The sequence below is a fragment of the Podarcis gaigeae genome (genome assembly GCF_964106915.1).
Source record: "Podarcis gaigeae genome assembly, chromosome: 6".
In the NCBI taxonomy this organism is placed as follows: domain Eukaryota; kingdom Metazoa; phylum Chordata; class Lepidosauria; order Squamata; family Lacertidae; genus Podarcis; species Podarcis gaigeae.
Genome location: NC_139682.1, coordinates 46,203,062 through 46,228,752, shown reverse-complemented (window position 1 = coordinate 46,228,752; position 25,691 = coordinate 46,203,062). Strand labels below are relative to the sequence as shown.

The window sequence follows — 25,691 nt, the reverse complement described above, 5'->3', positions numbered from 1 at the left end:
CAGTGGGCTCTCTTTGGTCAATGGTACTATAATGAACAGACAGGTTTTGTGAATAATAGCTAGCTATGCCACCTTCATTTTACACTGCAAAAAAGTCACTGGATAGAAACTATAATCCAAGAACCTGAAACAGCCATGTGAACAGTGACAATGCTAATATGCTTGTACAGTAATCTGTCTTTTCATATATTAGGTTAAAGTTAGTTGTGCATCTGTCAGTGGCTAATCTTTACTGAATTTTAGGTTTCCCAGTTTGAAACAAAACTCAAAGTTCAACACTGAAAACTCATATAATATTTGCTAGAGGGTAGCCATGAAAAGATTTCTTAGCAAGAGATAGGGAAATAAGAAACATCTGTACGAATTCAGACATGAAAAAAATCAATTCCATTGAATTCAGTGGAACATATTCCAAAACAAGCATGCATAGAACTGTAGCCTTACAGTCCAATCCTATATATGCCTACTTAGAAGTAAGCCCTACTGAGTTCAATGGAACTTATTCTGAGGTAGTGTTTATAGAATTCCACCCTTAAAGAATTACAAATAAAGGCAGATGAGGAGCTGTGGAACAATGACTTGCATGGCTTTGGGGACTGTCAACTTTGCATTGTCCAATTTTACAAAGAAAATAATGAAATAATGAATGCAGATGTCAAATGTCTGAAGTGGTCAGCACTGGTTCAGACCCCAGGAATATCATACACTACTTTTGCAAGCAGTTAGATGGCACCAGATAGTTCAACAAGGTTGGACACAATCCCTTAGTGATCTTGGTTCCCTCATCTTTAACTAATATACTTGAAATGTTTTCTTGCTTTGTTGTGAATGTGTTTCTGCTTCTCAAGCACAGTACTGGCTTTTTCACATTTCAGTAAGAGAGGAGTGGCAGAATTCCAGTTCTTGCATAACAAAGGAAATCTCCGTGAAGAGTTAAACCGACTGATTTGGCTCCACCAAGCCATGGGAGGAGTGCACACAGCCGTGGGCAGGGACATCCCACAGGCACACATTGTGTGGACCTCGCCAAAGAACCAAGACCTCTCCGATCTTTCTGACGGAACTGGCAGAGAAGAGTCTCTAGAAATGATGAAGCAACTGCTGCTGGGATTGCAGGAGAAGGAGGAGCCTGTTGCTGTCCTTAGGAAAACAAATGTGTTGCAGTATCTAAAGAATGTAAAGGGTAATCAGGACCGGCAACACCTTTCTGACATATTTCAAGGTGGAGATCAAGATGGCAAAAGTAATCTCAGCACCCAGACATAGATTTCCTGACCTAACCTATTGCAGTCCATCTGCTACTTGAGATATATACACTGAGGGAGATCAAAAGAAAAGTTGATTAACAAAGAAAATGTGCGTTTGTGCCATTTACTACTCCTTCGCATTGTTGAAAGGCCAGAACATTTCCCCCTTATTCCGATTATTAAACAGGAATTTGCAGGGCTTAAAATTTTCCCTTCTTGATAGCACAAATATTTTATAACTGTTAGCAATATTGCCAGGGGCTATATATTATTATTGCTACTTCACTCCTTTGCATTTGTTGAACAATATCATTGAGGTATTTGTGTATTTGTGCATGCAGGTTCTGCTGGGGTATGAGGAAAGTATTCACTCTTTGTCCCTTATGCTCCTTTCCTGCTTCCACCACCCATATAATTACTTGAGGTCTTTTGTGCCTGTTTTCTACTGTTCCCCTTTAGCAATGAGGGTTTAAGTTATAACAAAGCACATGGCTGAGAAAACACCTAGGCTGGAAAGCAAATTCAAATGCTCTATAATACATTTTTTTCATGTAAAAATGCATATTTCTAAATATGCACCCCTGGTTCTTTGAGCATATTAATGTTGTCTCCTTACTGCAGAAAGAATACGTCTTACAGTAAGATTGGAATCTTAGGCAAACAAGAATAAGACCCACTGAACACCACGGGACTTACTTTTGAGTAAACATGCATTGGTTCAGGCTGCAGCAATTCTGACCTACTCAAGGTTTGCAAAATGAATCAAGTCATCCCGAATAATGCCTCAGCCTATCACCCACATCTAGCTGATTAGAACACTTAGTAGAAAAGCCCAAATATACATATTTTCATATGTAAAAACATTCTGCTGCAACTCTGAAGATGTGGAATTGGAAGCAACCATTGCAAGATACTACATACCTCTGGAAGAAGTATGCTGAGGGTTCCCACTTTCCAGAGGGATGAAAAGGTTTTGTCAGAAGAGTTCCAAAGTCTATTGGGCTCAGTCAGGAGGGCATCAGACTCTTAATCTCAGGGTCGTAGGTTCAAGCCCCACATTGGGCAAAATATTCCTGCATTGCAGGGGGTTAGACTAGATGACCCTCGTGGTCTCTTTCAACTCTACAATTCAATGATAGATAAGAGGTGCAGATTGCGTACCTTAAACCTAAAACACTGTGATGTGTGAGAACTAAATGTTGATTGTTCTGTTAGGCTCCACACAAGTGTTGGTAATGTAATTGGCATTAAAAGCGGGTTAAACTAAGCTCCCTGGTAAGTCTCTAAACAGCCCTACATCCAGGTTTCTCCTAATCCTAGGAAAGTGGGTAATTATAGGGTCAACTTTCAGAGACAGTGCTGTTAATTTACTCTACCTGAATACAACATAGAAACCATATTACACAGATGGTGAATGTAACAATTTAAAATGGGCTCATACTGATGCACAACATGAAGTTCTGTTGTACACCACTGACATTCAGTGTATAATCAATGTTTGGCCATGAGCAGATCGCAGACTGGTTAGATTTTGGTTGTCCAGGCACCAGATACTAAACCACCTTGCAGATTTTGTTTTGGGGGACTCTGCCTGAGCGTCTTATTACTTAATGTGGGACAAGTGTGTTTTTTCTTGCTTGCTTGTTTTTTTCTTTGCAAATACATTTGTATTTTATATCTCAACTTCCCCCTGGAAAATCTCTGAAGGCTATCATAAGTAGAGGCTGGATCTGGCCTTCGCATACCATTTTTGTCATGAGCAAGGAGACTGGTTTCCTAGTTTCTAATGCCATATTTCAGATCTAAACTAGTTTGGGGAAACATACAAAATTCTGAATGCAGAATTCTAAATACAATTATTAGCAAATAAGTCCCATTGAATATTCCCAAGCCAACAAGTGCAGGGCTGAGATGTTATGCAAAGCCACCTTTGTGCATTCCAAAGGAGTAATAAATGGCAAGAACACATTTTGTCCTTCATATTTAATAATAATATGTTAAACAATATGTACAAATGCTAAAATACATATGTAGTATTGCTATAGCTTTGTTATTCGGGTCACCGAAAATATTCAAGGTCTCAGTTACTTTAAATATAATGCTTAAGCTGTCTTAAAATAATCTTTTGATAATGATACAATGTTGATAGATCATATTTTACAGTGATCCATTTTAAACAAACTGTCCATCCTCAGTGTTATGGAACGCATTAAGATACATGTTTTTTGCATGAAATTTATCAAAATGTATATCATTAATGCTGGAAATCTAAATAAAATAAAGCAAGATTATATTTTGCTAATAGCTATGCATTTTTGAATAAAATGGAAAAGATATGAAATGCCATTAAAATAAAAAAAAACACTAGATAGCTATGTTGGCAACAACAGGGACTTCCACAGCTATGTACAATTTGCTGTCACTGTTCATCTGAGTTATATTATTATCCTGTAAGTGGATTTAAAAGTAGAAATGGAATTTTCATGAGAGGCTATATACATATTAGCAGCTTAAAACACAGCAAATTTGTTCTCCCCACTCCCCTTCAAGTCACTTTTACATCCGAGAAGGGGCAGGAGTGTCTTCACTCTATGTATATGACCGTACCCGTTTGGTTTTCCCATGCCTGCAGCTTCCCGCAACTTCTATTCTTGAAGCTGTCAACTGTGCATGTGCAACGGGCAGTCTCAAATATACACACCTCAGCTTAACTACAAAGCGATGGTTGCTTATTTCAAAATTTCGTCTTTAGGGCATCAACTTTCTCAATTCATGGATATTAACGAGCAGGGACCAGAGGTTCTTCATAGGGTTAGTAGACACAGAGTACAGCTTATGGTACATATCCAGTCTTCTATTAGTTGCATAAATCCATCCATTGTCTAGAGTCCTTCCCTCAAGTGTCTGTCTCAGAAGATAGATCATCAGGACAAAGAGAGAGCTGAAGTAAAATAGTGCCCTTTGTTCTTCTGGAAATGGTTTTAAAGAACTTCATGTTTTTTAAAAATTCAACAGAGGTGGCCAGGCTAGCCTCTTGCAGGAAAAACAAGTCCTTTGGCACTTTACGTACAGATTTATTTTGGCATATGTGTCTGACAAAGTGGGCTCTAGTCCAAAAAGGTGTATGCCAAATAAACCTGGCATATGGCGTTTTTACAGTGCCACGATACAAGCAATAAAAGCAAACGTTTTTGGTGTGATCTGATAAAACTAGTGAGCATTACTATTTCCCTATTTGTGCAGTTCCAATGTCTGGAAAAGCAGGGAAAAGCCAAATGGAAGAACTGTACAATGATCAGGAACAAGGCGGGTTCCTGTCTCTTGAAAAGACAGCATAAGAACTCGGATCTTTTGAAATTAATACAACCTTTATGTGGATTTGGGATTGTGGAAAAACACCCTGAGGAACCAACGAACCTTCCTGACTTGCTTTCCACATATGAAAGCGTCGATTCATCCCTAACTGGGAGCTCTGTGGGTGGAGTGTCCTAAAAACAGAGATTTTTTTTTTTCTTCTGAATAAACGTGCGTAAGCTCAGGCTCGATGGTGACCGTCCAAAACAACCGCGCAGTGCGATCCTAAGCGCGGAAGCCAACATACTTCCCAGCAAAGCCGCTAAAACCCCGCAACCCTCCCCTTCACCTCCTCTAACTTGGCCGTCGTGCCGCGTTTACTTCCGCGTAAGCAAGCGGAGGGCGAGGCGGAGGAGGAGGCCGCCGCCTTGCGCCGCCCGGGAAACAGTTGCCGACTTCCTCATACGCCGAAGGAGCGGCGCGCAGCAGCCACGAACTTCCCAGCCCGCTCGCCGAGGCGCTAGAGCGGCAGCCGGCGCATGCGCAGCGCCGGAGGCTAGGCAAAAGTGCGGCGGCGCCCCGCCTCCTGGGCTGCGGGCGGGGAACGGGCCATCAGGCGAGCCTCGCCCCTTGAAGAGGGCGGCGCCGCGGCCGGGAGAGAGAGAAAGAGCTCTTCTGCGCATGCGGGCTGTGCCAGAGTTTCCAGTCGGCGCTTGTCCGGTCGCGGGCTCCGGCTTTCCTTTGGGGTGGGGGCGGCTGAGCGGGGAGCAAGGGGCGGGGCTCGGCCTCTGGGAATTGCTTCTCCCCGTCTCTCTCCCGTGTTTGTCGGCTGGGAAGGCATTGGACGGCGGGGGCTCCTCGGCGCTGCTCCCAGAAGGGGGCTGGTAAGCGAGCGTCTCTTCCTCCGGTGTTTGCTCTTAACCCCCCCCCCACCCAAAAGTTATTCCTCCCCCCTCAGGCTGAGCTGCCTCCCGGGGCGCCATCCTGTTCCGCCCCTTCTTGCCAGGTAGGTACTTTTGTAGCATCCTCAGAGGGGAGGGGGAGACGCCTCAAGTTGCCCCGTCCTCCTCCTCCTCTTCTTCCTCTTCTTGAGGAAAAAAAAACACCCCATTTTCTTCTTCTTGACCACATAGATTCCTGCTAGGTTTTTAGCGTGACGCCTGGCTCTGCCTTTCTCTCCTCTGTTTACACCTGCTCGCCTCTTCCCCCTCGCAAACTTCTGTGGAAAATGGACCTCGTGCTCCGTTTTCCTTCTTCATCTTCTCCTTGTCGTGTCTGCTGGCGAGTGAGGCTTTTGCTGACTTGAGAGGGAATTGCTCCCGAGTAAATGTGCCTAGCAGTGGAGCAGCTCCTTTATAGTTAAGTCTCCTGGGATTCTAAGTCATTGTATAAGCTCTACATGTAAAAAGCACATTTCTTGCCCCTTCCTGCCCCCCAAGCACTGGGAACTGTATTTTGTTAAGGGTGCTGGGAATTTGCAGCTTTGGGAGGAGTAAGTTGCAGTTGCCAGGATTCTTTGGGAGGAAATGTACTTTGGATGCATAGGGGAAGGCTTTGCTTTGAATTCTAGTAGGCCCCACCTGTGTTGTACATTTAAAGCTGTACCATGCCACTTTAAAACATCCGTGGTTTTCCCCCAAAAGCATCCTGGCAATTGTGGTTTGTTAAGCATGGTCAGAGTTGTTAGGATACCCCTATTCCCTGCACAGAGCTACAATTCCCAGAGATCCTGAGAACTGTAGCTCCTTGAGAGAAACAGGGGTCTTCCTAATAACCCTTAATACCCATAACAAACTTTGTGGGACGCCATGGCTGTATCACGTGGCATGATCCTGTAACTGGCATGATAGGCTAGGTACACTGCAGATGGGCCATAGTGACACTCTGGTCCTTGGGGATGATGATAATTTTTTTAATGGGAGATTTCAACTGGCAAAAAGGAGCTGTAGTTGCCTAGTATCACAAAGAGATAATTTATATTATGTACAGCTTTTCTTGGAAGGGAGTGCACCGTAAAACGATTGCATTCAAAGAGCCATGCGAGCAAAATACTCTAATTAGTTCAAAGAATTATTTTATATAACCTTTGTTTGGTTAGAAGTTCTGATGAAATTGGGAAGATTTTAAAAACAGTTACAATTGTTAACTAAAGCAAACGTGTAAGAGCAAATTGGTTCTAGGTCGACTAGTTACACTGTCATACAAGGAAAAATACTGCTTGGGCTGTAATCTATGAACACTTGCTTGGAGGTAAGCTCCATTGAAATCACTGGGACTTATCTCCAAGTAAATTTGAACTGAAAATTACTGATTAGAATCTTAGTTGGAAGGATTAAAAACCATCTAGTCCACTTCTACTTAGGTATATTATCTGCTACTCTAGTTATCTGCGATGACTAGGTGGCCATCCATCTTGTGCTTAGAAACCTCCAACAGTTCTTTACCTTGTGTGGTAGCCTGTTCCACTGTCTAACAGTTCATATGGTCAGGACATTCTTTCCAAAGTGTAATCAATATTCCCTTTCCCTAGGCTCTAGAGCAACAGAAACAAATTTGCTCAGTCTTTGTTGACAGCCCTGCAGATATTGTCTGTTACTCAATAGAAGCAAGTTCCAAGGAAATAAATGTGGCTTGTGCTGTGTTTGTAAATACTTTTACATAGAAATACGTACTATGATTGGTTTAAAACATGATGGTAGAATTTTAATTGACTGGAGATGAAAGTAATAAGAGACTTATCATTTGTAATGCAACCTGAAAATGTCATTCAGAGACTTAATAGTTATCACATTTCTTTCCTCCTTGTTCATAACTTTTGTAGAAAAACAGGAAGTTTTGCAACATTGTGGCCTTTTATACTTGTAGCTTCCAGTTTGGGCATATTGCATTTTGCAAAGCTTTTGTTTATTTTTAAACTGGCTGCTTTATTTAAATTTAAGCCATCATGTAGTGTAGATTTCTTGCTTCAAAGTTTAGGATCACAGATATTTTCTAATTTTTCTCTTCCAGGAACCATGGCGATGACTGGCCCAGCACCTTGTTCATCTATGAGCAACCATACCAAGGAGCGAGTTACAATGACAAAGGTGACTTTAGAAAACTTCTACAGTAATCTGATTGCGCAGCATGAGGAAAGAGAAATGAGGTAAATATCCCAGCTTCATGAAAATGGAAGTAATGCTATTTTCCTTATATCAAGATTTAAGAAACAACGGATTCCACAAATACGCTGATCATCTTATCCTGCTAAGTTTTTATAAGACTTTTAAGTCCTCAAAAAGCCTTTAAAATATTTTAGTATGGTGATATTTTTCAGTGCCCATGCTATCCTCTTGTTGTGCGTTTCAAGAAAGGCATATGTTGCAGATGCTTGATGAAAACTAGTAGCAGCATTTTCCTGGAATGAAAGTTGTTTTTCTCTCTCTCGTGTTATGTTTTATTTTTATTTCAGTGTGTCCAGTATAAACAGTTTTTATTGCGAAATGCACTTGGCTTTACTGTGTACTATAATCAAAAGCAGCCTCTCTAAACACATTTTACTCCTTCCTGGATTTCATTCCCTTCTAAGTAATGTATTTTATATTTATCTGTAAAATATATTAACTACTTCCTGCTACAAGTAGTGGTCAAATGTGCTCCGTAAAAAAATGTTTAATGCATAAAACCATTGTTCCAATTTAGCTTTTCCTTATTTGAAATATTTAACAAACACCCCTCTCTTCATTCTGTTGAATGCCAATTGGAACATAGGTCCTTGAAGGCGAAGCCACTGCTGAAAAACACACCTCTCTGGTTTCCCTTCACTTGGTGGGGAAACTCCACCAACGTCTCTCTAGATGTTGCAGTTGAAAGCTTATTAGGCTTATCAATGAGAAGATCAGTTATAGAAATAGCTTGTCACTGCTGCCAGTCTTTTACTATGACATACAGCCATGTGAAATCTTTGTTAGGATATGCTGCCAGTTCACATGGAATAACATTCCTGCGTTGCAGTGGGTTGTACTAGATGACCCTTGGGGTCCCTTCCAATTCTATGGTTCTAACCATGAGGTGGGACGCAGGTGGCGCTGTGGGTTAAAGCCTCAGCACCTAGGACTTACCGATCGAAAGGTCGGCGGTTCGAATCCCTGCGGCGGGGTGCGCTCCCGCTGCTCGGTCCCAGCGCCTGCCAACCTAGCAGTTCGAAAGCACCTCCGGGTGCAAGTAGATAAATAGGGACCGCTTACCAGCGGGAAGGTAAACGGCGTTTCCGTGTGCAGCTCTGGCTCGCCAGAGCAGCGATGTCACACTGGCCACGTGTGTGTCACACTGTGTCAGCGATGGCACACTGGCCACCGGAAGTGTCTCTGGACAGCGCTGGCCCCTGGCCTCTTAAGTGAGATGGGCGCACAACCCCAGAGTCTGTCAAGACTGGCCCGTACGGGCAGGGGTACCTTTACCTTTTTAACCATGAGGTACATTTGATTGTGTGTGCTTGACTGGTACCCTAGAACAGTGGTTCCTTTCCCCCACCCTGGATGATATTGGGGGACCACTTCAGGTTTGCTGATGATCTTGGGGGGGGGCGCTTCATGTTTTTCTCCTGTGTGTTGTATGATTTCTAATGTGCTGTGCTAGATGCTGTATTTTTATTGGTTTTTTATTTCTTATATTGTATTTTTTTGTATCACAATTTTTTGTATTCTTATATTGTATTTTTTTGTATTACAATTTGCATTCTATGGAATTCAAATTATTACAGTAATAATTTGCATTCTATGGAATTCAAATTATTACAGTAATAATTTACATTCTATGGAATTCAAATTACAGTAAAATACAATAAAAGAAGCAGCAGTACAATATAGTTTAAAATCAACACAATAATTTAATGTGGACATGCTGAAGACCACCTAAATGAAACTCACAGGAATCCTTGCCTCAGAATTCTATTGTAAGGAGTTTCAGTTCCTTTGAAATATATTGCCTTTGAGCAATTTTCTTGAAAGGCCTTACTAAAACGCATCAGATCTACTCCCTTCTATATCCTCCCTAAATTTATCCAGCTTTTTGTTTGCATATACAGAATAACTGAAGGTTTATTAAGCTGACAGATTGGTTAGAATTGAAGAGACTGATCATTTTCATAGAAATGGAAGTAGTTTATTGTCTAAGAAGCTCTCTATAGTGTTTCAAAGATCATTTTATATGTTTAATGAAATTCTTATGTTTATTTTGTTCTATAATTCTGTGAGGTTAATGCCGAAATGAAGTCCTTTCCACTTTTTACATTCTACTGCTCCACCCAATGAGAAATGCAGTTGTGTTGTGCACTTATGGATTGGGTATTAGATTGGCTGCGATGATGTGGCCTCTGTTTTTGCCAGCTATCTCCTGTGAGCCCTTTCCCACCACAGACACACCTTGACCTGGCAGTAAGGTATTAGATGGTTGATCTAAATCAAGTCTTGATACCTTCCAGAAGTTGCTCATCCTGCAATCAGTTTGTTTGTACGTCCTTTTTATTATAAATGATTAAACTCTGCTCTTGTTTCGTGCCCCTTTTCTTTACAAAAGACTTAATTTGTATGATGCAAATGCACGATAAGAGCAAACTTCCTGTTCATTTTGCAGAAGTTCAAGCAGAAGCAGGGTGATTATCTTGATTGCTGTGTGCATTGAGAAATGAAGCCTTGGAATTCAGTGTTCTAATTCCTGGCAGCTCTATTCTGTGCTGAAGTTGTATGCATGAACTTGTGAAGACCTTGTTCAGAAACTTTATTTTTTTTTTTTTCCAGACAGAAGAAGCTAGAAAAAGTTATGGAAGAAGAAGGCTTAAAAGATGAAGAGGTATTGCATATGCTGAAACATGCTTTCTTGGTGCTTGTTTCTCATCACCCCTGTATTATTATTATCATCATCATCATCACCAGTAATTTAAAGTTATTATCTGTCCTTCACCCTAAGGTCATAGGATGGATTACAAATATTTAAAATACAACATTAAAAATCGTTTTAAAACATACAGTTATGGAATGCAGCCACAAAAAGAAGAGCGGTTCCTAAGAATATACATTTTAGGTATCAAAGACCAGAGTAAAGATAACAAGCCTTTGCTGTGAATGATTCTGGTCTAGCTGTTGATTTATTTATTTATTTTTTATTAATAGAAAATGACACTAATTCCCCCCCCCCCCATTTTTGAACAACTTCTAGAAAAGAATGAGGAGATCAGCACATGCCCGAAAGGAAACGGAGTTTCTGCGCCTAAAAAGAACAAGACTTGGGTTGGAAGACTTTGAATCTTTAAAAGTAATAGGCAGAGGAGCATTTGGAGAGGTAAGAGTTCAAAATGAAAAAGACTTCTAAAAAGTATAGACAGCTAACTTCTGACCCTCCAACACCATCAAACAGCTTTGGGTTCCTCTTATCACCCTGTTATTAAATGCAAATACACAGAGTTTGCTTTCAGGGCAAGTATCCCATCAATAAAAGTAGTTTCTACACTTCTGAAAAAGATGTTAGTAATTTGAAAATCCTCTTAAGGTAATGGACAATTGGACATAGTTGATTTGTTAACATTGAACACCAAATGAAGTTTAGTTTTATGCTGAGCTCCCTAACAGTCATCTGGTAACACCTGTTTCCTACATGTAGTTATTTACAGAATTCAGGTAATGCTCTAAGCAGCAGCAGCATCTTACTGGCTTTTCTGAAAATCGTCTAATGGCTAACGGTATAATGTTGTTTTCCAAACTTAACTCTCTTAATATACTATGTCTACACCTTTTCTAAGTTGCCCTGTTCCATTGTAGTGCTATAGTAATAATATTCTGCTTTATTTATACCCATTATCCAAATATTTTGGGTGTACCCTAGGCCTGTCTCAGTTATATGTATTCCCGTATCTCTTACTGTAATTTATTATGAAGGGTAGAATTGAATGTTAGCCAGAAAGGAAAAATAATAATTGACTCAATGCCAGATAGTGTTATGCTCCATAGCAGCTGAAAACTAGATATACTACACTGGTAGGTACAGAAGGCTCTATATACTTTGCTCCTCTAATTCTTCTTTCTGTAACTGTTTGTCTTAAAAGAAATGGCTGAAATGGGTTTTAATATTTGCATTGTTTTTGCACAACTTCTAGGTGCGGCTTGTTCAGAAGAAAGATACAGGGCATGTGTATGCAATGAAAATACTACGGAAAGCAGATATGCTGGAAAAAGAGCAGGTAAATACTGATTCCTAACGAGAGAATGCACATGTCAAAAGTAAGAACGTGCAAGCAATGTGGAGTTCTTCTTTTCTGCTGGAACCATTAGACTCATGATGGGATATCTTAAATTATCATTTTGTGGGGAAATATGGAATGCATGGAAGGCAGAAGAGAGCCTTCTAGGAAAAAGAAACTCTGTGATCACCAAATGGAATGTGGTAACTTCCATTTTAAGTTTTTCCAGCTTGTGGATGAGATGTTTTTGAACCTACATCTCCAACTCACCATCTTTATCTAAATTTAATTGAACATTTAGTATTTATTATGCAAAAACTGCAGTTGTATGCACAGTTATTAAAGAGTAAGTCTTACTGGGACTTGTTCATAGAAAGCCTTCATAGGATCATGCTGTAAGTCTTGTCTTAAGAGTTTTGAGCATCAAAAGTTGAATACATGTGTCCTGATCAATTTTCATGCATGTTCAGGTATGAATATGATGCTATAGAAGGAAAATGAAATTCAGAATTCTTCCCTTAACCATTTAAGCCTTTGACTTAAATTCCACTTGCACGTGTCTCAGTGACTAAGTGCACTTTTGTCTGTATCCCATGCCTGATTTAATTTTGATGCAGGCAACATGGAGGTTGTCAGAAGGCACTTACCTATTTCGAGGCTTCAGCTGCAAATTAAGAAACCGTTTGCTCGTGCTGATTGATACATTGATTTCACACTAGCAATATTTAATTATTTTAGGATTTATAATCATTTTCTCCTTCTAAAATGGAGATACGAAGACAGTTTATAAAATATAAAAACCAATGGCTAATTTCAAAAGGCATTGCTAAGTCAATCCATGGCTAAGCATGAACAAGAAAGTAGGTGGGAACTTGGATGAAAAATCGTAGCCGCTCTGCTCTTCCCTTGTCCTGCTGCTGCCACACTACCCAGAGCCAATTCATCTTTTGAATTAGCATTGCTCAGGGTTTGTCTCACTCCACAAACCACGAGTGGTAAGCCAAGAACAAACATGGGCTGCAGCTCATTTGTCTGGAAACTGTGGGCCTGGGTTTGGACATAGCCCTAAGCCAAACTATGGCTTAGCTCTGAATAGCACAGCAGCAGGACCAGGAGAGGAGCAAAGGGGTCATGATCTTTCCTCTAAATACTCACACACTCCCTCATTCACACTTAGCCATGATTTGACATACTGTAACTTACAAACCAGGCCAATGCCAGTATCAGTAAAATAGCAGCAACAAACGCCAAAAAACACATAAGCTTAAAAACAAGGGCTTGCTAGAAAGGTTTTCAAACAACAGGAAACCAGCAGAACAGGATATAAACCTAATCTTTCTGGGCAGGGAGTTAATATACCGGGTGCCATGACACAAAAAGCAGTCTTGTATAGTGGGTGGTAACACACTTCTTAAGGCAACAGAATGCATAAAAGGGCTTTGCTAGATATCGGAGGGCAGAGAGACTCAATGGGAAGAAAAAGTGCCTTTAGACAATTTGTCCTAAGCTATTGTGGGCTTTAACCTAGAATTACTCTCAGAAATAGACCAACCACCAGTGCAGCTGATAATAGCAAAGGGGTAACATGTTTCTGAAATGTAGTGATGGTCAAATCTTTAGCAGCAGCATCCTGCATTAACTGAAAGTTATGAACATTTTCCAAGGGCAGCCCCAACTGAGCCCTCTTAACTAAGTGGCTGCTGCTGGTAAGGGGAGGGATTTGCTCATTTTAAAATTTTATTTCCTGTTCACAGTTGGGGTGGGTATACAGCCCATTGCCTGTACCTTGACTCACTTGACTGGGCAGCACCTGTGCTTCTGGCATGCACCATTCTGCAATTTGAAATGTAACTAATATTAAAAATAAGTTGCCGTTTGGGGACCTCTTGGGTTATGAACAACATTTGCAAATATTGTGTAAATATTTCTTTAATTACAACTTGCTTTTTTAAAATGTATTCATCTCCAGGTTGGCCACATTCGAGCAGAACGTGACATTCTAGTGGAGGCAGACAGTTTGTGGGTTGTAAAAATGTTCTATAGTTTCCAGGATAAGCTGAACCTCTACTTAATTATGGAGTTTCTGCCTGGAGGTAATTATCTTGAACTTCTGTGTCATCTAATATTACTTAATATTATTGTGAATGCTGACTACATAATAAGTTACATGCCCCATTTTGAAATGCACTAGCCACTGATTAGCATGTATTGAAAAATCACAATCTAAAGTGATGTACCCATAGACTATAGACTATAGTCAAACTATAGGAAAGGCAGTTTTGAGCATATGAAAGCCACTGATAGTGAAGGAGTCCTACTCCAGGTTGACTTTTGCTCTTTATTGTTTATTGGTCAGGGTGTTCATGTGAGTTTTTGAGGGAGAATCTGTTTTGACCAAATGACCTATCCACTTTACTGCTCAATAACCTTTCAGAGCTATATCCAGACTTTCATTTTTACTTGTTATTGGCAGAAGTAAGTTGAGGTTGACTCATGCAGGAATTTGATAAAATTGTATTTATTTATGCTGAAATTAGAAACATGAACTTGTTAGAAAGAAACTTGGTGAAATCGAGGGCATATTCAAAAGGCCATTCTGCTATTTTAGGTTGCTATATTTATGATGGAATGGGCATCTACTTTTGGCCATTTCAGAATCCTTTACCAGCAGTTGCAAGGAGTAAAGCATGCAGATTTTCCAGGACATAATGTAATTCCATGATGCTATTTTCTTGCCTGTGTAGGAAAGAAAATAGACTAAGTAGCTATTTAAGAAGTAAATGAAATAGCTCTGAGGAAAAAGAGACTTGGAACAGAAGATGGTGTATCTTGGAATTTAGGCCAAGCTAAAAGAACAACTAGATATGGCATTACAAAGAAACTGAATACAACTTATCTCCACTTCCTGTTCTCTGTACATACAGGTGATATGATGACATTATTGATGAAAAAAGATACCCTAACAGAAGAAGAAACTCAGTTTTATATAGCAGAGACTGTGCTGGCTATAGATTCAATTCATCAGCTGGGTTTTATTCATCGTGATATCAAGCCAGATAATCTCCTGTTAGACAGTAAGGTACGAGTATTATTTACTGTAAGCTGTTTCAGGGATTGTTAAAAATATTTATTATTATTTATGAATCCCCTTTTTCAGACATCACAAGGCGATTTCCAATCATACAATTAAAAATGGGCTTGAACTAGATGATCCTTTGGTTCTCTTCCAACTCCGCAATTCTATGATTCTATAATAAAGATGGGTTTGAAAACAATGTAAACAAACACACAAGGCAGAGATCTAATATTATTTTATTACTGCTGTGTTGATTTACTTTGGAAACCCCAGGGATTGAAATGGGAGACTAGTGCTAAATAGCTTAGATGCATAAAAATGACCTGCTCAGAGACCTTGTTGCCACAGTAATGTGTGGTATGTCGTGCATGAGCCAGAAGAAGGTACCTCCATCAAATCCAAAACCCAGGAGGCCTCAATAGTATGTGTTTCCCATACCACCACCCAGACTAGAGAAAGAAATATGGAGTTCTAGTTAGGATTCCTGGCATTCATGCTTTGGGTGCTGAAGAAGAGTCATGACATTTTATTTTGGTTGTCAGTTTTTGTTCTCCTGCTTCCTGTACATGTTCTCAAAATTTCTTAAGTGAATAGTTCCATTCATGCACAGTATGTATCACCAAGCTCTCTCGGCCACAATTATCAAAGGCTCTGAATGAGTTGGTCACATAACCATTTTATCTTGCTAGAAACCTGGTCTTAAGATCAAGGCCCGTTCAGGCTTTTATGACCATGCTCAAACATGAACTCTTTAGAGGTTTTAATACAATCAAATGTTTTATAAAATTTATTAAATAAATAAATGCCTTGTATCTCCTTATTTTGTGCTTGTTTTTTGACACATAGGGCCATGTGAAACTATCCGACTTTGGTCTCTGCACTGGACTTAAGAAAGCACACAGAACAGAGTTCTATAGAAATTTGAGCCACAATCTTCCTAGTGACTTCAGTAAGTTGTCTTGTATCTAAAACTTCTTTTGAGCTTGTTGCTTGGCATAAATATTGACAGGCTTGCAGTCTTAAAGACAGGAATCAAAATGATAAATGGGACGAGGAGGGGAGAAGAAAACAAGCAAGCTTGATAATCAGTTCTTAAAATTACACACAGTTCATATAATGACCAGCTTGAATATAAACAGTTGAGGGGGAGCCAAATGGCTTTGGCAATCTCAATGGACTTGATGAAGTGACTCTGTAGGCTCATCTCTCCCTCTGCTGCAGCTTGATGGAATGACTGCTGCTAAATGATATCTGAGGGAGGCCTCAAAGTACTGCTTTTGCAAAATTGCAAAGCAAGATAGATACCTACTGAAGATTTTAAGTGTAGCCACCAAAGAATAAATTGTCTGTAACTAGAAGGAATAATACACATCCACTTTAATAAATATGGAGCCATTTTTGGAAATGTATGCAAATGAATGCTGAAATTTCATCTTGCTGTCAGTCACATATAACTTTTATTTATTTTTACTGGGCTATTCTAGTTCTCTTTCACATACTCACCCTCTCATGCACACATGCACATTTCTGGGTTGTATTGGGTGGGGAGAGGGAGCATACTGGGATTCAGGGGAATATGTTAAAAGTAGGGAACTATTGTACAAAAATGTAAACCACATTAACACTTCAATGAAACAAGAGCCATTAAACGCAAAGGTAATAATATACTACCTGTCTTCTATCTTTAGCTTTTCAGAATATGAACTCCAAAAGGAAAGCAGAAACTTGGAAAAGAAACAGGCGGCAGCTGGTAGGTATTGCTCTGTCTAGAGATTCTTCCCTCTGTGCAGAGATCATGTCATAGTTTGTGTTTAAGACCTTGAAGATCCTGCAGAGAAATCAGTATGTAATGCATACTTTTTTCGTCTCTGCCACTTGTTCTCATCTAGGGAAATAGAACCATAGAGTTGGAAGGGATCTCAAATGTAATTGAAGGCTTAGATCAGGGGTAGGGAAACTTTTTGGCTCCACAAGACTGATCTTTATCAGGATTTATTTTGCAGGCCAAATTTGGCAGGTGGGATCGCCCAACTGTCAGTCACATGTCGTCACTATGGCACACGATTGATAGGCAAGTTGTGTCTCCCTCCTGTCAAAATTACTAGTGCAGGGTTCCCAAGTGATGTTGGAGGGTTTTTTAAAGGAGGCTTAAAAGCCACATGACTGTTTTATACTCCAGATGTCGGGTTCAAAGGGGGAGTATGGGGAGGCTTGCAAAGAGTAGCACTGCTTCCTCCAACTTAAGCAAGGTGCACTTGGTTGGGAGCACTCCTTGCGTCATAAAAAGAACAATTGAGAACTCACTTTAAGCTCCTTTGAAGGCCCACCCTTACTTGCCTCACAGCTGACATTTTATATAATTTTGACTTTCCCAAAAAAGCCTGGCAGGCCAAATGGGGAGACCTGGGTAGGGAAAGGGACACATTTGGCCTGCAGGCTAGAGCATAGCTGTCAACTTTTCCCTTTTCTTGTGAGGAATCCTATTCAGAATAAGGGACTTTCCCTTTAAAAAAGGGAAAGGTTGACAGATATGGGCTAGAGGTTCCCCATTCTTGGTTTAGATTGCTCAAATAATAATTTCATGGCAGCAAAAGAGGCATAGTAGGACTTTGTTTATGGCCAGAGTATCACATTGCCCTCCAGCATCCTGAAGTTGAGACACAAACAAATTTGTTTGCAGACTTGTTCATTGACTGCAGAAGTCATTGTTCCACATATTTTTTCTGGATATTCCCTATGCTCATTGATAAGATACAACAGAAAATGTGTAATAGATGATGTTTGATTACAGGCCTTCTCTACAGTGGGAACTCCAGATTATATTGCTCCAGAGGTCTTTATGCAGACAGGCTATAATAAGCTTTGTGACTGGTGGTCACTTGGGGTCATCATGTATGAGATGCTAATTGGTAAGAAACAACAATTCATGTATCTAAGAATAAAAAAATATGATATTGTGGGTCATTGTCCCTCACCTAGCTTCTAAATAGTATGTTATATATAATGCTGCTTTTCTTCTGCTTGGCTACTTTTAGCCGGATTTTTATATGCAATTACGGTGCTTGACCTTAAAATAAATTTAAGAAGGTAGAAGATGATAGCTGCACATGGACTTCATTAATCACTAATCAGAACTTTCATAACTTTCTCAGGTTACCCTCCTTTCTGTTCAGAGACTCCTCAAGAAACTTACAAGAAGGTGATGAATTGGAAAGAGACCCTAATATTCCCTCCAGAAGTTCCAATCTCTGAGAGAGCCAAGGATCTTATTCTAAGGTACCAGATCACTATCTGCTGTCATCAAATACAAGATTTCTCAACTTTGTGATCTTACAAAAATAAGAGTTAGGCTTCCATATTTTAAAAATGGTGGGTTTTCAGGAATGAGGCAACCTCTCCTGTGCTGCCTCCAGCTTCCTTGGCCAGCTGCATAAAGCAAGAAATTTATTCCCTTAATGTATTGCATATGTTTCAGAAGAGGATGGTCATTCTCCCTTTTGTTGAACCTCCAGCAAAAATCAGGGTAGAGCGAGAGAGACTTGTGTGGCTTCTAAACTTCCTTGAATCCCATCCCAGTTTTAGAGGCAACTTTCCCCTAGCTCCTAATGTTCTGTGCACTGGAAAATATTGAGTGAGTGTCTGAACTCTTGTGTTGCACAGAAATTCAAAAGAGAGTATTACTCCTTGATATGCCTGGAAGCTGAAGCACGTTAAACAGAACAGAAAAAAAGAAATAAATCATTGAAATTCTTGCAATTTATTACATTGCCAGATAATGAAACATTGGGGAAACATGTATCATAACAAGTGGTATTAAACATTCCATATCTCACTGGAAGAGACACAGAATGGTAGTGGTTTGATTAATATGGCATAAAAATGTTCTGGAGCCTCACAAATTCTCAGCAATGCACAGAGGGCTTAGGAAGGGGAACATGATGCCTTATGACCAGATGCCTGGAGGAAAATCAGAGTAATGCAGCTATTGCACTGCTCCCAGTGTTTTGGAGGACGGAGAAATAATGTGAAATGGCTTTAAAAACAATGCTCATTAACCCCACACAGATACTAAGGCTTTTTTCTTCCAGTATATAGAAACCTGCTCTAGAGGCTTCCACTGAAAAAAAAATTGCATTTACTTTGAATTGTATTTGTTTTACTGTCAGTTGTTCCCTTTCCCACTTAATAGTTTGTTTCCCCACTTTTTGAATAGTCTATGCTGCCTTTTTTGTCTGTGCAGATTTTGCTGTGAATGGGAGCACCGAATTGGTGCCCCAGGTGTTGAAGAAATCAAAACAAACCCCTTTTTTGAAGCTGTTGACTGGGAGCATATCAGGTACAATGTTTTATTTCTTCTAGGACACTGTTCTTTAAGTTTTTCTAATTCAGTTGCTTAGTGTGCAGTAATTCCCTATGAGCAAGGCAAAGTTTGAACTTTAGAAGCACCTCTGACATAGATTTTGATTTTTGGTACTTACTTGCATTATAAACTCTAACTGAGAACAATTCTTAATAGGGAGAGACCAGCGGCAATATCCATAGAAATCAAAAGTATTGATGATACTTCAAACTTCGATGAATTTCCGGAATCTGATATCCTTAAACCAGCAGGTAGATATTTCCACTTTGGATTTTATTTCTTTTTTATGTAGAGTTTTAGCTTTAATCTCTCTCTCAAAAGTAGGTATTTCATATAAAATATTACTACAGGCTCAGTTTTGCAAATCCTCATGTTCTCACTTCCATTATGTTTGAGCTTGACCTGCTGAAAGGGTTTTGTCTAATGTTAGAAGCACAGTCCAAAATACAATATAGCCAGGTAAGCCATCACAGTTAACTGCATGTACTCATGGTTAACTCTGTGTTACATTGTGGCCAAAAATGTCTAGTGACCTACCGTATTTTTCGCTCTATAACACGTGCCTGACCATAACACGCACATCGTTTTTAGAGGAGGAAAACAAGGGGAAAAAATTCTGAATGAAACAGTGGATGTATCATTTTTGTGCCGCATGCTGTGGCCACAGACATGTGATCTGATTGTGAGTTTGGGGTAGCTCAATGCAAAAATCCTGAGAATCCCTGTGGATCTGTGCTTTGTAACCACGTTTTTGCACCATTGCAGCCCCAGGCAACAGTGGGTGCGTGATTTTTTTGGTGCAGGCTGTAGCCATGGACATGCTATGTGATCTGATGGTGAATTTGGGGTGACCCAATGCAAAGATCCTGAGGATCCATGTGGATCCATGCTTTGTAACCACGTTTTTGCACCATTGCAGCCCCAGGCAACAGTGGGTGGTGATTTTTTTGGTGCAGGCTGTCGCCATGGACATGTAATGTGATCTGATGGTGAATTTGGGGTGACCCAATGCAAAGATCCTGAGGATCCATGTGGATCTGTGCTTTGTAACCACGTTTTAAGTGGGGAGGGAAGGAAAAACAGAAGGGACAAGGAGCACGAGAGGAGTGTGCAGAGAAGCAGCTGGCTAAGAATGCAGGAGAGGGGTTTAACGGGAGGGAGGAAAGGAAGGCAAAAGTTTTTCCCCACCCAAGCCAGCCCCCCCTCTCCCACCTGCATGTTTTCCGGCTGCCTATGAGTCCCTAGAAAGCATTAGAGCACATATAGGAATTAGAAGGAAGGACGGGATCCTTTCCTTTCCCCTCTGCTTGCCTGGAGGGGAGGGGATTTGCCTACTCTTTGTTCCGTTTGAGCAAACAGGAACCGAAATAGAACAGGGTGGGCAGTAAGACCCTGAGGCAGAATGTAGGAAAGCAACAGCTCCCTCCTCCCTGACGCGCACGATTGGATTTTTGCCCTTGCGCTCTGGCCAGTTGGCTCCAGGGACCACACATTCGCTCAATAACACACACAGACATTTCCCCTTACTTCTTAGGAGAAAAAATCTCTGTGTTATAGAGAGAAAAGTACGGTAATTAAATTTTGGGCTTTTTTCTGCTTCTGGTATTGTTAAATAAATTTTTTCCTCTTTATTGATAATTTTGAAGCATTCTCTGGTAATACAAATTTGGAAAAACTTACAAAAGTGACATGAAAGTGTCGCAGGTTTGGTTTAACCCAGAGCAAAATATTTTAATGAATAAAATTGTCTTTGAGAGGAAGCTTCTCAAAGTACCGTATTTTTCGCCCTATATGGCGCACTTTTCCCCCTCCAAAAATGAAGGGAAAATGTGTGTGCGTCCTATGGGGCGAATGCAGGCTTTCGCTGAAGCCTGGAGAGTGAGAGGGGTTGGTGCGCACCGACCCCTCTCGCTCTCCAGGCTTCAGGAAGCTATTCACACAGCTCTCCCACGGCTTGCGGATATTTTTTTCTTTATTTTTTCCCCTTTATTTCTCCCAAAAAAACCTCAGTGCGCCCTATGCGCCAGTGCGCCCTATGGGGTGAAAAATACGGTAAGTTCTTTTCCTAACTTTCTCTGCCACTTTAGCATATGCTAGACATGATGTTCAGGGCTTTCAGCAACATAGAGAATGATGGCTTGGCTGCAGATTGCAGAATAGATTTTTAGATGCTACTCTGAGGTGTCTTTACATTTGGCTGTCTGTAATTCTAACTGAAACATTTGTACTTTTGAAATAAACTGAAGGAGTCCAGGGTTTTCCTAAAATGTTATTAATGCAAAGTTGTTTTCTCTTAAACTCCTTAGTTATTATTAATAACTTAATACCTCTATATTCTTTTTTAAAATCAGTGACCACAAGCAACCATCCAGAGACAGACTACAAGAACAAAGACTGGGTCTTTATAAATTATACCTACAAGCGATTTGAAGGCCTGACAGCTCGAGGAGCAATACCTTCATACATGAAAGCAGGAAAGTAGTGACTCACAACAAAACTATTCCTGAACCTTCATTCTTTCCTGTCAGCACAAGTTTTTTCTCCTATGCTTCATAAACTTTATCTGAGGCCTGTGAACTCTTGAGAAGAGTGCAAAATAACATCATTATGCACAGTGTTTACATTTAAATGGATTTATGCATTGAAAACTTCCACAAATGGCACTTATGAGCCTGCCTTTGCAGATTTTATTGCAGAAATAGGTTATTCTGGCTTTAGTTAAAATTCCTAAGACTGTTACTTCAAGAAGGAGAGTGCAAGCTTTTATTTACATTGTAGAGTATAACATAATTGTGGTTGTTGTTTTTTTTGTATCTTCTGTTTTACAAGTGCTGTGCAAAGGTACAGCACAATTCTAAGGGCTAAGGTATTGTACAGGAAACAGAGCAATAACTAGTATGAGGTAGACCAAATTCTCAGAAGCTTATCCTATAGGAGGGCAAAACCTGTATTGCCTTAATTGTCACTAGTGTGTTGTATACTTAGTTCAAAAGCCTTTTGGATAGCAAATTTTTCAACCCAACAATGGCCTCAAAAGCTGCTGCACTTTACTGTTGGTACTAAAATAGTAATCCTAAAGTATTGAGCTTTTTTCCCCTTCTAAACTTCAGATTTGGGGAACGTTACGCTTTTTTATAAGCATTGTCAAGAGAGCTAAAGATGATTCCTTGTGAGATTTACTTGGTAGTAAGAGAGAAATCACTGTTAATAACATTATTAGGATACCATAGTTAATACTGTGAAAGGAGCCCTGCTTTTTCAGATTCTTTCCCTACTTCTCACCCTCAAGACTTTGATTAATGAAAGCTTAGGAAGTTGCTGCAAGCAGGCAGTTGTAAAATGTAAGTGTTTAGCTAGTGGTGTAATATACTTTGGAGCTTTATCTTTCTGAAGCTTGGACGCAGAGAGCCCTGAAGTGCCTTTTGGGATAACCTAGGAGTGCTCTACAGGAAGTAATGGGATCATAGTGACTGGTTGTTCAAAGGATCTACATAGTGCAGTTCTACGTCTTGGGCTGTTGCCATTAGGTGGCACTGACCCTCTGAGTGTTCTTCAGATTCTTAAGGTGGACCCCTGCCCTCTCAGGCTCTGCATGATACATGAGACTGCCATCATTTGGTGTATCTCATGTAGTTCACCATATTGTTCAGATAGCTATCTTTTAAATCATTTGTTCAAGACAATGTTAAGCTCCAGACTGATGATGGGGGCAGGTAACTGTACAGGAGGAGACCTAGTGCATCTGGAGCCAAAATGAAGCCAGGAAAGCCAGAGGAGGAGACCTAAACATTATGGCTTGGGATGGTCCTTGTACATCAGGCTATGTTACCAGGCGATTTAGTAAAAACATTAAGCTTTCCTTTAGTAAGGTGCTCTGATGCCCAAATAGGCTGAAAGAAGTTGAAGTCCTTTGTTCTTGTACAAAGGTAGAGATCAGGATTCAGTTGTAATTTAGGAGACAGTCGTCAAATATTATTGTTGTCTCTGCCTTTAGAAGATCTGATGAAGCCTGCAATATTTCAATAACAGGTGTCTTAGTCATTTTCACTGAATGTGCATAATTATTCAGTAGTTCACTTGTCCTCTGATGGTTCATCTGTCCTTATCAGATCGGAGTTTTAGCAAATTAATTGGAGGGATTAATGTGCTAAAACATTAAAAACTGTTTTAATAGTGGTTGTTCTCCAATCTGCACTGTTACACATGCCCTTCACCGGTAGGCAGTACATAAGTACTGGTTTGGAACCCCCCCTCCCCCCCAATCATCATACCATGAGTGTTTCCTATCTTTCCTAGTACTCCTATAAATCCAGATAGATCCTGGTCCTTAACTAGTTTTCTAGATGTGGCAATGCACAGAAGCTTCAGTGAGAAGGTCACTGATGAAATATTTTGCATTTAGGCTTTGTCCACAAAATGTATCTAGAGAGAGGCTATAGGGAGGTAACTCTTATTCCTGCTTTAATATATCCTCTGTGCCTAGTTTGTAATTATTACTGTGCTCCAATGACGTGTCCTACACATGGTGGGGCTAGAGTTTTGCTTACTGGTTAGATAATGATGGGTTTAAAGTTAAATTTCTGGTGCTTGCTGAATGTTGAAAATATGTAGCATACATAACTGGTGCTTTAAAAGCCTTTTTTAAAGAAAAAAGCTGTAGAAGGTCTCAGGATAACCTGATTGCCTAGAGAGCTGCCCAGCCAATAACTTGCACAAAAGGGAAGAAAACAAGATTCTTGCATGCCTCTTTGATGTTTCCTTTTGCATTATGACCATTTAGCAAAGCATCTCTGTGCCACAGTGTGACAGATGAGTGCAAGCATTGTGTGTACGTGAGTAAATTGAATTGCAGTACAAGGTGTAATTTTCTGTCTTCTACTGTTGGGAATTTTTGAAAGATTTACTTTGTGTATTGTAGTGAGAATGAATATAGCATATTGTTATAACTAAGGTCAAATCCTTGTTCCTGTAGTCTCTGCCGCAGCCAAGAGCATAGTTGAGTTGCCAGAGGTCACCCAGTGTGCTTAATTAACACTGCCAGTGCAGTGAATGAAGGCTCCCCACAAATAAGGAAATTATGCATCAACAAGCTTATGGAAATGAGAATTAAGCATTTGGGAACTTGGAACATCAGTCTGTGAACCATTTTCTTTTTTTGGGGGGGGGGTTAAAATCAATGCTGCCCTCTCATAGCAACATTATAACTTGGATTCCTATGGTTTTGCTTTTTTTAAAAAAAAACCCACAACAACACTAAAACAGGAGTATTAACTGAGAAGATCATATATTGGCTGTTGCAAATAATGCTGGCTTCCTTTTAACATTTTTTTCAGAGAGCTTCCGCATGATGTCACTGCAGTAAATGTCCTCTTTAATCAGTTAAGTAGTCTGTTGGCACTAATTTAGAGAATTAAGGTTCTCATTTAACCAAGATCTGAAACCCGTATTTAAATCCTGGTTAAACAGGAATCCCAATAAGCCTTAATGACCATTGTAAGTGTCAATGCTTAATGCCAATGCTTAACCACAATTAATGTGGCAGGGAGTGCACAATCCACAGGTGGCTGCCAATCTCATGTTCCTAGCTCTTGTCACCCTGCAGCAGCCCATAGTAAATTCTAGAGAAACTGTTGCCTTTCCGGGGTGGCACATTTCTTCTTCAAAAGCAGTTTTAGATCTAGAAGCCAAACAATTACACAGCTTACTCATAATGCAAGTTGGTATCATTTTTCTGTTTCCTGTTCTACTGAGGTATTTAGTAACGCTGATGTCTCTCTGGCACAACAAAAAGCTGCAAAATACTACATTTTTGGCGTGTCTGGGTACAGGAGAAAATTCCTGGCTGAGACTTAAGATGAGCAAAGCTGCCAGTTGTGTGTGATTATTAGCAGAGTATTGCACTTAGGTACTGCTTAACCAATGTGCCTGGGTTCCGCCTTATGGCCGATTAAAATTGATTTTGTATCTGCATACAGCTGTAACTACTTGCAGTGTAAAATTTCATATACTTTGTACATGATTCTGGGGTTTTGTGTGAAGACCAATTTTTATGGAAGTGTCTTTGCATTCTGAGCTGTTTAAAATACTTCCTCAATAAATGTAGTTTTGCTAATGTTTTGTGAGTTATTTGAATTGAAAAGCTTATTGTTCGTAACAGATGACACTGAGGTAATCAAAGGGGGTGCCTGGATGTATTCGCTCAGTGTGTTGTTTGAAGTGCAATAAGAGTGAATAATGAGCAATAGACATGTTCACTTATTCCAGTCACTGAATACCCCCCCCCCCGCATCTTCATTGAAAGTTGAAAAAGTACATAATTATATGTGCGCTAAACATGGTGAGACGTACATAAGAGAAAAATGAAAAGAGAACCAGCACCTGTATAAAAGGGAAAATAAAGGGGGGGAGGGGGAAAACCCAATTCCAGTTGCTGAGTTTTGGAATTTAAGTTTTGGAAATAGGATAACTTAGGCAAGGGAGGCAGAATAGAAAGGGATACAG

General features: G+C 40.1%; 2 protein-coding genes and 1 long non-coding RNA gene across 13 annotated transcripts in view; 2 read left to right on the top strand and 1 right to left on the bottom strand.

The window, feature by feature from the left end:
- LOC310847375 (parathyroid hormone 4-like) overlaps positions 1 to 3,552 on the top strand; it is a 47,780-nt gene extending 44,228 nt beyond the window's left edge. For all 10 annotated transcript variants that reach the window (XM_083745123.1, XM_083745130.1, XM_083745125.1 and 7 more), the window contains exon 4: positions 876 to 3,552. In XM_083745123.1, coding sequence (XP_083601249.1) covers positions 876 to 1,266 — 391 coding nt within the window. In that variant the 3' untranslated portion in view covers positions 1,267 to 3,552. The remainder of the gene's footprint in view (positions 1 to 875) is intronic.
- LOC310847385 lies at positions 819 to 5,071 on the bottom strand. Its single transcript, XR_014565786.1, has 2 exons — positions 3,855 to 5,071; positions 819 to 1,167 (listed from the first exon to the last, which is right to left on the bottom strand). It is a non-coding gene; the product is annotated as an uncharacterized lncRNA (long non-coding RNA).
- A 40-nt stretch (positions 5,072 to 5,111) lies between these two features.
- STK38 (serine/threonine kinase 38) lies at positions 5,112 to 25,302 on the top strand. Of its 2 annotated transcripts, XM_083745007.1 has the most exons (14): positions 5,112 to 5,425; positions 7,551 to 7,686; positions 10,319 to 10,370; positions 10,737 to 10,859; positions 11,671 to 11,754; positions 13,724 to 13,847; positions 14,679 to 14,833; positions 15,677 to 15,779; positions 16,519 to 16,580; positions 17,622 to 17,739; positions 17,983 to 18,106; positions 19,071 to 19,166; positions 19,347 to 19,441; positions 21,542 to 25,302. In XM_083745007.1, exons 2-14 carry the CDS (start codon positions 7,556 to 7,558, stop codon positions 21,670 to 21,672), a joined length of 1,398 nt encoding a protein of 465 aa, XP_083601133.1. In that variant the 5' UTR covers positions 5,112 to 5,425; positions 7,551 to 7,555; the 3' UTR covers positions 21,673 to 25,302. The 2 variants fall into 2 exon arrangements, with proteins under 2 accessions (XP_083601133.1, XP_083601134.1); XM_083745008.1 differs by lacking the exon at positions 5,112 to 5,425 and having other exon boundaries at positions 7,531 to 7,686.
- Positions 25,303 to 25,691: the final 389 nt, after the last annotated feature.

Coding starts and splice junctions, on each gene's coding strand:
- STK38 (XM_083745007.1), top strand. CDS start 7,556: ATGGCGATGACTGGCCCAGCACCTTGTTCATCTATGAGCAACCATACC. Junction 15,780..16,518: donor CAATCTTCCTAGTGACTTCA/GTAAGTTGTCTT, acceptor TTCTATCTTTAG/CTTTTCAGAATATGAACTCC. Junction 18,107..19,070: donor GCCAAGGATCTTATTCTAAG/GTACCAGATCAC, acceptor TTGTCTGTGCAG/ATTTTGCTGTGAATGGGAGC.